A 13,368-nucleotide genomic window follows, 5' to 3' on the forward strand; every position below is an offset into this window, starting at 1 on the left:
ACGCAAAGAGGCCAGTAGTTTTTTTGTTTTTTTTAATGATAGGAATCTAGTTGGGCTACATTGCAACATTTTCAAACGCCTTAATCAGGATTTCATTCAAGTTCCCAAAGGTTTTGCTCTCCTCCTTTTCGCTCCTCTCCCATTCCATCGCTGGCTTGGTCCAGTATCCCAAGTTTATAACATCCTTGCACCTTATTCTTACTTGAAATCTTCTCTACACGTTTAGCAGATCCCGTTATTTTCTTTCTGGGAGCCAAGTTAGCTCCGCAACGGAGCGAGAGCGGAGCCCGCCCACGCTTCTCGGCTACAAGGAAGCGCGTCCCAACTCCGAGCCGCGTTGCTTGGGGCGCTACAAGGTCAACCACCCAGCGGAGGGATGCGGGCTCCATCCTGGGCAAGACTTGACTTAAGTCAAGTGTTTCTCAACCTTGGCAACTTGAAGAGGTCCGGACTTCAACTCCCAGAATGTTTATTTTGGTGAAGCTGCCATGGCATGGCAATTTGAAGTGCCACAAAACTGCAGAAGAACAAACTAAGACCAGGGTTTCTCAACCTTGGCAACTTGGAAGATGTCCGGACTTCAACTCCCAGAATTCCCCAGCCAGCATTCGCTGGCTGGGGAATTCTGGGAGTTGAAGTCCGGACATCTTCAAGTTGCCAAGGTTGAGAAACACTTTGACTTTTAAGAAGTCCGGATGAGTTCAAAGGCATCTCAATCCCACGTAACCCGGGATTTATCGCGCATTTCCCGCTAGAGTGCCAGTTTGCAGCCAGTTGAAGCCAGCAAGGATGCCAAACGGCGGGGGAGGCTAAACTTTCGCTGGTGTTTCTCCCCTCCCCTCGCCCCCCCCCCAATTGCGGCGTGTAGATCTCGCTGCCTTTTGCAGCTGCACAGATTGAGCTACGGGTTCAAAGGAGGAGCTGCGTTTGACAGTGAAATAGAGAGAGAGAGAGCCACGACCAACTAAGGAAGAAAGGCGCCCCAGTTGCCCATCATCATCATCATCATCATCATCATCATCATCATCAACATCCCTGGCCGTCTCTAAATCCGCAGCCCTCCTGGCGGGCCAGGTCTCCTGGTTCATCCCCTTGCTCCAGCTTGCGGCCGTTTATTCTCCTTGCCATGCAAAAGGCAGTTTATTCTCCTTGCCATGCAAAAGGCTGGCAGGCTGGCAGGCTAGCAGGCTGGCTGGTTACCCTGCAAAGACATTTCCCTGGCAATTTGCATGTACCAGGGCTCAGCTACCGCGCCATCTAGCCCTCTCCGGAGCCTCGGCGCGCACCGCGCAGCTCCTGCGCGCTTATATAGTCCTCTAAAAATAGATCCCCTTACACTGCCTTATAAGGCGGCCGTCGGATGAAGCCTTCCTCCAATCCCACCGGCTCTTCCGTGCTCTGGCCCGGCCCCTTTTCCTCTAGGAGGGCCGCGATTGGCCCTCAGTGACTTCATGAGCGGGCTGCCCCCCCCCCTCCGTCTTCCCTCCCGCCCCCCCCCTGTTTGCCTTACATGGTCACGCGCTGCCTTAATGGACGGTTTTCCTCCGAAGAGCCCGCGGCTGCGCGAGAGAAGGGAACGGGGAGGAGGGAGGGGGAAAGGAGGGAGGGAGCGGGAGCGCGCACCGGGGGAGCGCGCGCCGGGGAGAAAATGCAACCCCCCCCCCCCACAATAAAGAGCAAAGATTGCATTCAGCAGCGAGCAGCAATGCAGAAATAGATGGCAGTCTCGTGTCAGTGAGTTTGCATTCCCCCCCCCCCCTTCCTCCTCCTTTTCTGGTCCAAGCGCTGGAGTTAAGCACTGGAGGAACCCTTGGAGGCAATTGCTTTTTACTACAAGTGGAGAAGTTGCCCCCTTCTTGGTTGCCTGGCTCGCCTTCTACATGTTGGGGGTGCATTTTTACCCCTTTCTTATTGAGGTTGTTGATGGGGCTCTTTTCCTCTTCCCCCCCCTTCCTTCCTTCCTCCACTCTCGTTCCTGCCTTGATGATTATTTTTTTCTCTCCCCCCCCCTCCGGTCTTTTGAAAGTGTGTCTACCAATATTGGGTCTCTCTCAAACAAAAGCAAAAGGCGAGCATAAGGACAGCTGGATTGATTGCGCCTGAGACTCTTCCCCCCCCATCTTCCTTTTTAATGAACAGGACTAAAACCCCGTCCCGAAATTTCAAACACAAATCTAAAAGGAAAAGGTGGTGGTTTGTTTTTTTGCTCAACAGCAACAACAGCAGCAGAAGCAGAAGCAGCAACAACATGGATGTGTTGGCTAGTTATAGTATATTCCAGGAACTGCAGCTTGTCCATGACACCGGCTACTTCTCAGCTATGCCATCCCTGGAGGAGAACTGGCAGCAGGTGAACCAATTTACCTTTTACTCCTGTAAATCTCTTTAAAAAAAATGCCGGGGCGTTGAATGAATCAAAGCCCCCTTCTTTTCTGCTTTCTCATTTTTCTCTCATCTCGGTTCCCCCCTCCCTCCTTCTTTTAAAATAAGCTACATTGATACAGTTTCATTAACAAAGCGATGTAGTTGAAAGCTGCTTGCATTTCAATCCGAGATCAAAAAGAATAAATAAATCAGGGAACCGTCCTGAGGGTCTGGCAGAAGTTATTTGGAGGTCTTTTTTAAGCCATTATATTTTGAGTTCATTTTTTAAAAAAAGGAATAAAGTATTTCCCTCCCTCCCCCCCCCTTGTTTTTTCTTTGTGAATAAGGAAGGATCACTTTTTAACCGCTGTTGACAACTGGTAGAAAGAGAATCATGTCTTTTCCCTCTTTTGCAAAGTAATCGGGGCATAGGTGCAAGCCAGTTTTTTTTTTTTTACTGAAAATAGTCTGTAGGGGAGATGCTGCGTTAACAATAATCTGGAGTTCCTGCTTTATTTTTATGCATTTATTTTTAAAACTTGCACGAGGGATCCTGGCTTAGAACAATGCCATCTAAGCTTATTTCTGCACATCCAGCAGAGAGAACTTCGACACTAGGAGAGTTAAGAAATATTACCCCCCCAAAAAACGGAAATTGGGTAATGAGGTTTAAACTCTGCTGATAGACAATGCTGTCAGGAGAAATGGGAATCTGGAGAGAAACCGGAGACTTTTATCAAGCCTTTGATTAGCCCAACTATTGAGAAGGGGAAAAGGAATGTTTAGCCATCTAACTCTCAGCTGGCAAAATGAAATGTAGCTGGGCAGGCATCCCTTCCAAGAGGCTCCTTGTTAGGGGCAAGATGACATCTAAGCCAGGGTTGAGTTTTATGGCTGGGCTTCATTAATGATTTCTTGGTATTCTGAAAACTCCTGTCTTCAGAGAGTGTGTGTGTGTGTGAGGGGGCAGATGAACCCTGGCCTGTGGAGTTAACAAGACAAGGGACATGTGCCATGTGCTAGTCATGTAACTTCCATGCCCATGACTGGTAACAGCAAGTCATTAGCTTGTTCACGCTATATTTTATTCTCTTGTGGTCCAAACAACTCAGCTCAACTCAACTCAGTTCTGGAAGGAGTGCCTTGGATCTTACTGCTCTGGAATGGCTAAACACTAAAATTTAATGTATAATATTTAGCCCCAGGTTTCTTTCTGAATGTATTTTTAAAAGAAAAATACATGGTTGGAAGCACTTCAAAACCCTCTCGGTTGTGAAAAGCAGAAGCCTGTATTTGGCTTGCTTGTTACGCACATTGGTTAAAAGAGTCACATCTGGTTCTCTTTATGGTTCTGATCCAGTTGGAGTGGCAAATAATTCTTGCCTTAACAATTCCTCCAGTTGCTTCCCAACAGTGATCCAGTTGCATTTTAATAGCAATCTAGAGCCTTCTAGGCAAAGATAATCTGTTGGCACATCCAGCAAGCCTAGCACTGATTTTGCCTGCTGTATTTTGGGAGATTATTCTACTATAGAAAAAGGAAACTGCTTGTATTTTTTTCCCCCAATATTAAAAGCATTCTGCCTGGAAATCAAAGTGGGAAGGATTTTTTAAATACCAATTTTAGCTTTTGGAGGCTTTTTTTTTGTGTTAAATCCCGGTTGCCATGTGAACAAGTCACACTCAAGAAACTTGACATTTATGTAGTCTGTGTAGAAGCAACTCTGTTCATATGTCCCTATATTTTTTTTAAAATAGTCCCTGTAAAATAACCTGTTTTATCTTCCTATTGTGTGTTTTGGGGGAGGAGCTGAATAGTAACATCCGTGCCCTTAAAGCCTCCTGGTGAGGTGGCTGAAACTTAAATTGTTTTAATGGATATTTCTCTTGTATCTTGGTAAGCCACCTTGTGTTTCTTAAGGCTGCTGCTGCTTTAAGGTGGCTTATAAATCTTACAAGCAAATGAATAAAAATTACCCCCAATATACAGAATGTATACATGTCTCCTCAGAAGAAATTCCAATTACATCCCATCCCATACATAGAGCCTTGTTCCAAGTGCAAGGGTATAAACCTCAGTCAAACTCTGCTTAAATGGGACAAGTGAATGGAAAGTGTCTTGAAACAATGAGCATGAATTCGCTTACGTTAAATCAATTTTTCAGAGGATATATTTTGCTTTTTCACTCTACTCCAGACGTTGTGATTTCGACACTCGTGATTATAAAGGCAATTAAGTTTCAGGTATTATAATTTCATTGAGGAAGCACTATCGTAGAGTCAATGTTTGCTTCTAAAAATGGGTTTGCTAGCTTTGGGAAGCAGCAGAATAGCCCCAGGAATCTTAGACCCCACTCATTTTTTTGGGGGAAAAAAATGTGTTCAGTTTTATTGAAATGCCTTCTAGCAAAATATTAGCAAAACATCTGGGAGACGTTGCAAATAAAAGAAGAGCAAGAAGGCTGGACTTGCTTCCCCTTTGTCCAATCCCAGCAACATTTGAGAAATCTGCTCCAGAGCTGAGTAATCCATTGGCAATGGATTCCAGATACATTTTGTTCAAAGCACAATTATTTCCCATTTTTCCCATCCCCCCATTCTGTCTGCTTCTCCTCTGAATTACTAAACAAGGTAAAAAAGATTGAACAGACCGCTTACATTTGATGACTTCAGCAATTTGGAACTTCTCGCTCAGATGAAATCCTTGAGATGGACTAGCGTAATGTTCTTTATCACAAGAATGATCTACTAGGACACCTATATTTACACAGATGCTATATAATAACTGATATCGCTCATATGCCGAGGTGCCCTGAGACTTCCAAGGAACAGCATTATGAAAGCACTAATGGGATACTCTTCAAACAAGTTGGGCATTTTTAGTTACGGGATAAGGTTACTTAAAACATCTCCGGCTGAATTCAATGGGATTTCATGGTCCCTTCACTTCCATTGGTAGTAACATATGGAAATAGATCTCATTGCTTTCAATGGAAGACTTTTTGATGTCCCTGCATTTATTTTGGTGTGAGTGACAGCTGTAGAAAACTAATATAGTAACATGGTGTTGCTTTAGTAGTCTTCCTTCCTGCCTTTATCTTAGTCTTACGGTTTTGTGACTGATGAATTCAAAACAGGAAAAGTTGCATGTAGTTTGGCAAGGGACCTACTGTACTGACTGCAGCAGTAACTCATGTCAGTTGCTAAATAAACCCTTGCCATCCATTCTCCTTGTCGTCCTCCTCCTTCCCTGGTGCTGTAGGAAGAGGAAATTGTTATGTCCTTCTGAGAATTAGCTGCATGGAAAGTTACAAGGAAGTTTCTACACAGCTCAAGAGTTTTTGGAGAAGAGACCATGTTGCTCTTGGGTGAAAGAAATGTGGCAAGCACCAATGTAGCATGTCTGCATCTATTGTTTTCGGTGTTAATAGGTATGTGGCTAGAAATGCTTGATTAGAACTTTAGAGGCTCTTAAACATGAAACCACATGGCTAGAAATCCTTTTGGAGTAAAGCAGTGGTTCCCAAACTTGGCAACTTTAAGACTTGTGGACTTCAACTCCCAGAATTCTCCAGCCAGCTGGCTGGAGAATTCTGGGAGTTGAAGTCCACAAGTCTTAAAGTTGCCAAGTTTGGAAACCACTGGAGTAAAGCATTCTTAGCATTAAAGTGAGCAGGGTAACTCTCGATATATGTGCCATTTTAAGCTGCTTTGGTGATAGCCAAAGTGTCTGTTTCTTCCCCCCCTTCCCATGCTTGAAAACTCATGTATGTACACCAATAAAATACGGGCAGTCCTTGACTTAACAACCATTCATTCGTTTGAAATTACAATTGCAAAAAAAAAGTGACTTAGGACATTTTTCACCCCTTATGACCATTGCTGCATCTCCCGTCAGAAAACTGGCATGTACTTATGACGGTTGAAGTGTCCCCGGGTCACGTGATCACATTTTTGTGACCCTCTCACAAGCTAAGTCGATGGGAAAGCCTGATTCACTTAACAACTGTGGCGAGAAAGGTCATAAAATGGGGCAAAACTCAACAACTGCCTTGCTTAGCAATGGGCATTTTATGATTAATTGTGGTTGCCCGTTGAGGACCACCTGTGCCATATAGACAAATCTCCCCATAGACATAAATTTGATAGCCCCAAGGCAAATAATTATGCCTCCACATATCACCTCTGGGTCGCTGGAAAAGAGGTCTTCATACAGCTTTTCTCAGTGTTACGTTATAGTGTTGTGCATAATAGCAATAGCAATAGCTATCCCAACTGTATTATTAAAGTAGAATATTTTGTGCTATGTGAATATCTATATAAATATTTATATTTATATTTGAAACTATGACACCTTGATCTGGATGTATGTCACATTTGCCATTCAGAATACCTTAAATTTCCTCTTAGGATAGTGGCCCTTTTAGCAATAGCAATAGCAGTTAGACTTATATACCGCTTCATAGGGCTTTCAGCCCTCTCTAAGTGGTTTACAGAGTCAGCATATCGCCCCCACAGTCTGGGTCCTCATGTCACCCACCTCGGAAGGATGGAAGGCTGAGTCAACCTTGAGCCGGTGAGATTAGAACCGCTGAACTGCAGATAACAGTCAGCTGAAGTGGCCTGCAGTACTGCACCCTAACCATTGCGCCATCTCGGCTCTTTCATAATTTCAGTGTGGTTTTACAACAGGGACATAAGTGAGGCAGAGAGGGGAGTTATCATTGGGTGGAATATTCAACCCAGATGTTATTTGGAGAGACTCCTAAGGTTTAAAATGAACCTGTATGGAAAAATATTTAATAGACTGGAGGAGCATACCTTTTTTTATTTTTGGAACTGTTTGTGACATTATTTTAGGCTTACTACACAGCTTGGCAATGTCCTTCATGACTGGAAAAATTAAGATTCAGGCTTAGGATATACCTAAAACCCAGAAATGACTAGAAATGATGACTGGAATCCGAAGTTGTTGCTTACAATGGCTTGAGAGGTGGAAGAAGTAATTTATATCTTGTCCATTTACGTATATATTTACCATGTGGACTCAGGGCAGGTCTTATGAACCCCACAACAGTCACTCGTGCCCTTGTGACCTCCAGGCTGGAGTACTGCAACGTGCTCTACATGGGGCTGCCCTTGAAGAGCATTCGGCAACTTCAGCTTGTCCAGAATGCAGCCGCGCGAGCGATCGTGGGTGCACCTCGCTTCACCCACGTTACACCTATCCTCCGCGAGCTGCACTGGCTGCCTATTGGTCTTCGGATACGCTTCAAGGTCCTAGTTGTCACCTACAAAGCCCTTCATGGTATTGGATCTGGGTACTTGAGAGACCGCCTGCTGCCAATTACCTCCACTAGACCAATAACATCCCATAGATTAGGCCTCCTCCGAATTCCATCAGCCAGCCAAGGTCGGCTGGCAACTACCCGGAGGAGAGCCTTCTCGGTGGCTGCTCCGACCCTCTGGAACGAACTCCCCGTGGAGATTCGTACCCTCACCACCCTCCAGGCCTTCCGCATAGCCCTTAAAACCTGGCTGTTCCGACAGGCCTGGGGCTAAAGACTTCAACCCCACTCGAATGGTATGATTGTTGTGCTTTTTTAATGGTGTATTGTTTTGCATTTTTGTAACTTGTCTGTTTTTCCCCTTCCCTTATATTGTGAGCCGCCCTGAGTCCCCCCAGGGAAAAGGGCGGCATACAAATAAAGTAAAATCAAAAATCAAAATGAGGCAGTTTGGCTTAGGATGCTACTTATTGAACCTATGCATTTTTAGATTTGAGCATATTTAGTTATGCTGTCTGTCTTCTACCTTATCTGTAATAAGCATAGCTTTCACCTATATTTTCCAGTCAAAACGCTATCCCTTCTCATGGATGCTGGGCATTGTCCAAGCAGGAATTACTTTCCTTTCGCACACATTGCTTACCCTCTGTGTCTGTGGATCTTGGAGATGACTTGACTACCGTGGTGTGTGTTTTGGTAGAAGTTTGCTAAGGGCTGTTGGAGAAGAAAACTTTCACAAGGCATATAGGAAGGTAGCTTGTTGACAGGCAAGCAACAATGCAGCAAGAATTCAGCGTAGTCATCCCAGGTAGAGGCTGTTCCTTTTCACTGCTGACCTTTTTAAACTGGTGATCCCAGGCAATGGTTGTGACTTTCAAAGGCTGCCATGTGTTCTGGTAGCAAACAGCATCCATTGTTGACACTTCCTTCTCACCTGGCAGTGTAAAAACAGAATAAATTCAATGAAACAAGACAAGACATTCAGATTTGTTAACTATACATTTGCTTATTGCAGACACTTCCTTAATAGTTGCTGAATTTAGCACCGGGTTTAAAATATCATTAAGGGCTTTACAATTTTTGAATAAGTTGTCCTGGGTTAGAGAGAGAGATAGATGCAGCCCTTGAAGAGCATTCGGAGACTTCAGCTTGTCCAGAATGCAGCCGCGCGAGCGATTGTGGGTGCACCTCGGTACACCCACGTTACACCTATCCTCCGCGAGCTGCACTGGCTACCTATTGGTCTACGGATACACTTCAAGGTGCTAGTCATCCCTTATAAAGCCCTTCATGGTATTGGACCTGGATACTTGAGAGACCGCCTGCTGCCAATTACCTCCAACAGACCGATTAGATCCCACAGACTAGGCCTCCTCCGAATTCCATCCGCCGGCCAATGCCGACTGGCGACTACCCGGAGGAGGGCCTTCTCTGTGGCTGCTCCGGCCCTCTGGAACGAACTCCCCGTGGAGATTCGGACCCTCGCCACCCTCCAGGCTTTCCGCAAAGCCCTTAAAACCTGGCTGTTCCGACAGTCCTGGGGTTGACGAGTTCCTGTCCCCGCTCGAATTTGTGTGGTTGTTGATTGTTTTTATATTGTGGTATTGTTTTGTCCATGTCCCTTTTTCCCCCTATTTGTATCCCCTCCCCCTCCCTGACCTGGTTGTGAGCTGCCCTGAGTCCCTTCTGGGAATAGGGCGGCATAGAAATATAATCAATTCAATTCAATTCAATTTTTCATGGTTTGAGATCTTATTGCGTATTGCAGTTGTCTATCGGGCTTCTTGTAGCCGCCTAATTGTTTATATTGTATGTTTTATCTAGTTTGCCCTGCATGAATATAATAAAAAAGAGGTGAAGCTAGTTATGTGTCTCTGTAATATGTACCCATGGCTAAATCCAGAAAAATTGAATATCCTTTCTACCTTATATGGGGAGAAGCAGATCTTAATGCTCCCATTTACTGAAACCATCTTCACAGCAATAATATGTGTATTATCCTTCTACTGTGATGTGTCTCTGTGATTCCCGAATAAATTATTATTTTTAGATTGAGTTTTTATTGATTGTAAGCCACCTAGAGTTGCTGTGAGCGAGTAGGTGGCTATATCAATAAATAAACGAGCAAATAAATAGGCCTGACCAGTATTTCTGAATGCAAGTTAAATCCCAACGGCTTGGCTGTTGCATTACCTTGAATTGGGGTTGGATTGACTATCAGTGGTGAAAATAAGACCACATGGAGAGCCTGTATATGGAAAAAAGGAAAGAAAGATCTAACTGACGAAAAGTTATAGTGCATCAAGTGTTTCTGTTAGAATGATGACGTAGAGAAAAGAAGGACATCTATTGCTATTACTTCAGTTGCCAATCTCTTGTTATCACGTTCTTTGGGATAATTGCATGCATGGAAAATCTCCCTTTGCTGGCTGGCCCTCGGAGAAGCAGACCCTACTTTCAACCATGATCCTCTCATTTCAGCAATACTACAGTTTGCTCAGTTCATTAAATTGTAAATTTAATGAATTTATATGCCGCCCAATCCCGAAGGACTCCGGGCGGCTTACAAAATACAGGACTAAAAAGATTTAAAAAAAGTTAAAAATAAGGAAAGAGAAAAACAGATTAAAAAGCAACACATCATACACTCAATCTAGGTGGGGCTGGACCTCATTCATGAGGTCAACAGCCCCAGGCCTGCCGGAATAGCCAGGTTTTTGTGGCCTTTCAGAAGGCCGAGAGAGTGGGGAGGGTTTGGATCTCTACGGGTAGATCATTCCACAGGGCCGGGGCAGCTACAGAGAAGGCCCTCCCCCGAGAAGTCGCCAGCCGGCATTGTCCGGTCGACGGCACCCGGAGAAGGCCCATCCTGTGAGATCTTAATCGGTTGTTGGGAGGTATGTGGCAGGAGGCGGTCTCGCAGATTGCATATGTGAACTTGGTTTTCACAAAATTTGGTCTTGTTCTCACATGTAGCTCAGAGGGGAGAAGAAACTCTACTTAGAGCCTTGTTCTAGTTGTCTAGAAATCTATATTTAGTTAACTGCTGTTGAGTTGGGCCCAATCCGAGCCTATATATGGGCAAATGTCTGCTATCTGGTGCTGCCAAACTGACTTTGGAGCAATTAGAGTGAACATCAGATCATCCAATTCTGTTTGGTCAGAGTTTCCTTTCCTGGAATATACTTCATTTACTTGCCTTCAAGAGGTTGGTAGAAAGTAAAAGCAAGTCTTATTGTGGAGTCTCCTGGAACTGCCCAATAAGAACAAGGATTAAGATCCTGGCTAATTCTAGTTTACCTAGCCTGTTTTCCTTAGTAAAGACTATGCTATGTTTTATTTAAAATGCAACTTTTCCTGTCTTCTTTCTACTGGGTTTTCAATAAACATTCTGATTAGATATTGGACTTAATTTAATTTTTTTTGCCAAGTATATGCAAGGATTCTCTTTCCCGAGGCGGATATCTGGCCCTGTGTAATTTCTTCAGTAGATAAAATGAGAACTCTGGAATCAAAGGCCTTGAAGGGCAACTCTTGAGCCTGGATTCTTCTTTATTTAAGTTGGGCTTATAAATCTCACGTGTGGTGACAGTGTATCTAGTAGCAGTTACGTTTCCTTGAAGGGGAGCTCCACTGATGACTACTTGGACATACTTGGAATTCTCAATCTAGACTAAAGTCATTGAGATTCTCTAGAAATCTCCCATCCCAATAATTACTGTGTCCTCCCTCCCCTGTTGAGTTTTTCTTAAGATCACCCCAAGTTACCTGCTATAACTTCTTCAGAAAAATATAGTACTGTAAAGGCTTTGTAGGGTTCGAGATTTATTTGTTAGTTAGTTAGTTAGTTAGTTAGTTAGTTAGATAGATAGATAGATAGATAGATAGATAGATAGATAGATAGATAGATAGATAGATAGATAGATAGATTTCTAGGCCGCCCAATCCCGGAGGACTTCGGGTGGTTTACAAAGAAAGAAAAAAGAAAACCAAAATAAAAGAATAATTTAAAAATTTACCAACAAGCATACATTTCTAATCGGGGCTGGACCTTTACAATAAGGTCAACAGCCCCAGGCCTGCTGGAACAGCCAGGTTTTAACAGCTTTCCTGAAGGCCATGAGAGCGGGCAAGGCCCGGACCTCTGGGGGTAGCTGGTTCCACAGGGTCGGAGCAGCCACAGAGAAGGCTCTCCTCCGGGGGTCCGCCAGCCGACACTGTTCGGCTGACGGCATCTGAAGGAGGGCCACCCTGTGGGATCTTATCGGTCGTTGGGAGGTGTGTGGCAATAGGCGGTCTCGCAGATACGCTGGTCCTGAGCCATGTAGGGCTTTAAAGGTGATAACCAACGTGGCACGACAAATCCGCACTCCACTAAAGCGCGCCCGATTAAACCGCGTTGCTGACGTCATCAGCAGGGCGACAACAGCGACAGCGGGAAAAAAAGGGCGCTTTAAATAGCGCTTTGAAAGCAAGCCGATTCAAGTTAAGGTAAGGGTTAAGTTTAGGGTTAGGTTTAGGGTTAGGTTTAGGGTTAGGTTAAGGGTTAGGTTTAGGGTTAGGTTTAGGATTAGGTTTAGGATTAGGTTTAGGGGGGTTAGGTTTAGGTTTAGGGGTTAATTTTAGCTTTAGCGTTTACAGCGTGCTTTTTTCGTCGCGCTGTGATGACGTCAGCTACGCGGTTTCGTCGAGCGCACTTTAGTTGAACGCGGTTTTGTGGTGGAACCATAACCAACACCTTGAATTGTGTCATATAGATGCCTGCTCAGGTTTTCACATTAGGAAAAAAAATTGTCCTGATATGGAGCATTGACTTTGGAGGCATTCTTTATGCCTCAGAGATGTTACCCAAAGGATGATGATGGTGCCTATGAAATATTCGGAAATCTTGGTGCTGCAGAAGTATTACTGTGATACAACTAATCCAGCAGAACAGTGTTAACCTTTACCCAGACTTAACTTTGGCAAATGGGGGGCTGTTTTGCTGGTCTGTCAGAAATGTTCTACTGCAACTGGAAGTGAATAAATCACACTGTAGGACATTGCTTTCTCTTTGCAATCGCCCATTGTTCTAGAATAATGGGATAGTTGGCTCCTCCATAAATGGAACTCGTCTCTTAGAATGTTGCTATTTCATCTTAGTTCCAGTCACAGCAAAACACATTTTCTAAGTGCTCATTGTACATCATCCCTTGGTGGTAGATAGCTTCCAGGAAGAATCAACATCCATTTGTGTAATACAGTGAGAAAGAATGACTAAGTAAGTAAAAAAAAGCTTTCTTTCACAATAGCACAAACGATACAGAGTAGCCCATACTGTAAACACTAAATCTTTAAATTACAGATACTTTAATGCAGTACATTTTTCTGCAGTGCAAATGTCTTTGCGACGTACAGTACAGGTAGAATTGATTTGCTGAAATTTTGGCCAGTGCTGGGAAATCCAAAGAGTTGTCTCTCCAAGATAGAGTAAGGGGGAAGGAAGGATTGCTCTGTTTCTGGTCTTTCAGTTTTCTGTATGTTCAGCCAGAAATATCTTTCATATGACTTTTAAATGGGCATTTAAATGATTTATGTGCACACACTGTTTTTTTTCTTTTCCCCAGTACTATTTATATGCATTTTTGAGCCAGAGTCTGGAGACATTTGAAATTTATAGAAATGAGCAGAGCGAGGGTTTGGTGGATTCAGTTCAGATTTTTATCCTTGCCTTGAA

At 44.0% G+C, this 13,368-nt stretch overlaps 1 protein-coding gene across 2 annotated transcripts in view; it reads left to right on the plus strand.

The window, feature by feature from the left end:
* The first annotated feature begins 1,810 nt into the window (after positions 1-1,810).
* KLF7 (KLF transcription factor 7) overlaps positions 1,811-13,368 on the plus strand; it is an 85,647-nt gene continuing 74,089 nt past the window's right edge. The window contains exon 1 of one of the 2 annotated variants that reach the window (XM_087706759.1): positions 1,811-2,350. In XM_087706759.1, coding sequence (XP_087562885.1) covers positions 2,132-2,350 — 219 coding nt within the window. In that variant the 5' untranslated portion in view covers positions 1,811-2,131. The remainder of the gene's footprint in view (positions 2,351-13,368) is intronic. The other variant, XM_087706750.1, reaches the window with a different exon arrangement.

This window comes from Thamnophis sirtalis, unplaced genomic scaffold, assembly GCF_051295495.1.
Source record: "Thamnophis sirtalis isolate CommonGarterSnake01/CBP01778 unplaced genomic scaffold, rThaSir2_p1.2 scaffold_1, whole genome shotgun sequence".
Classification (NCBI taxonomy): Eukaryota; Metazoa; Chordata; class Lepidosauria; order Squamata; family Natricidae; genus Thamnophis; species Thamnophis sirtalis.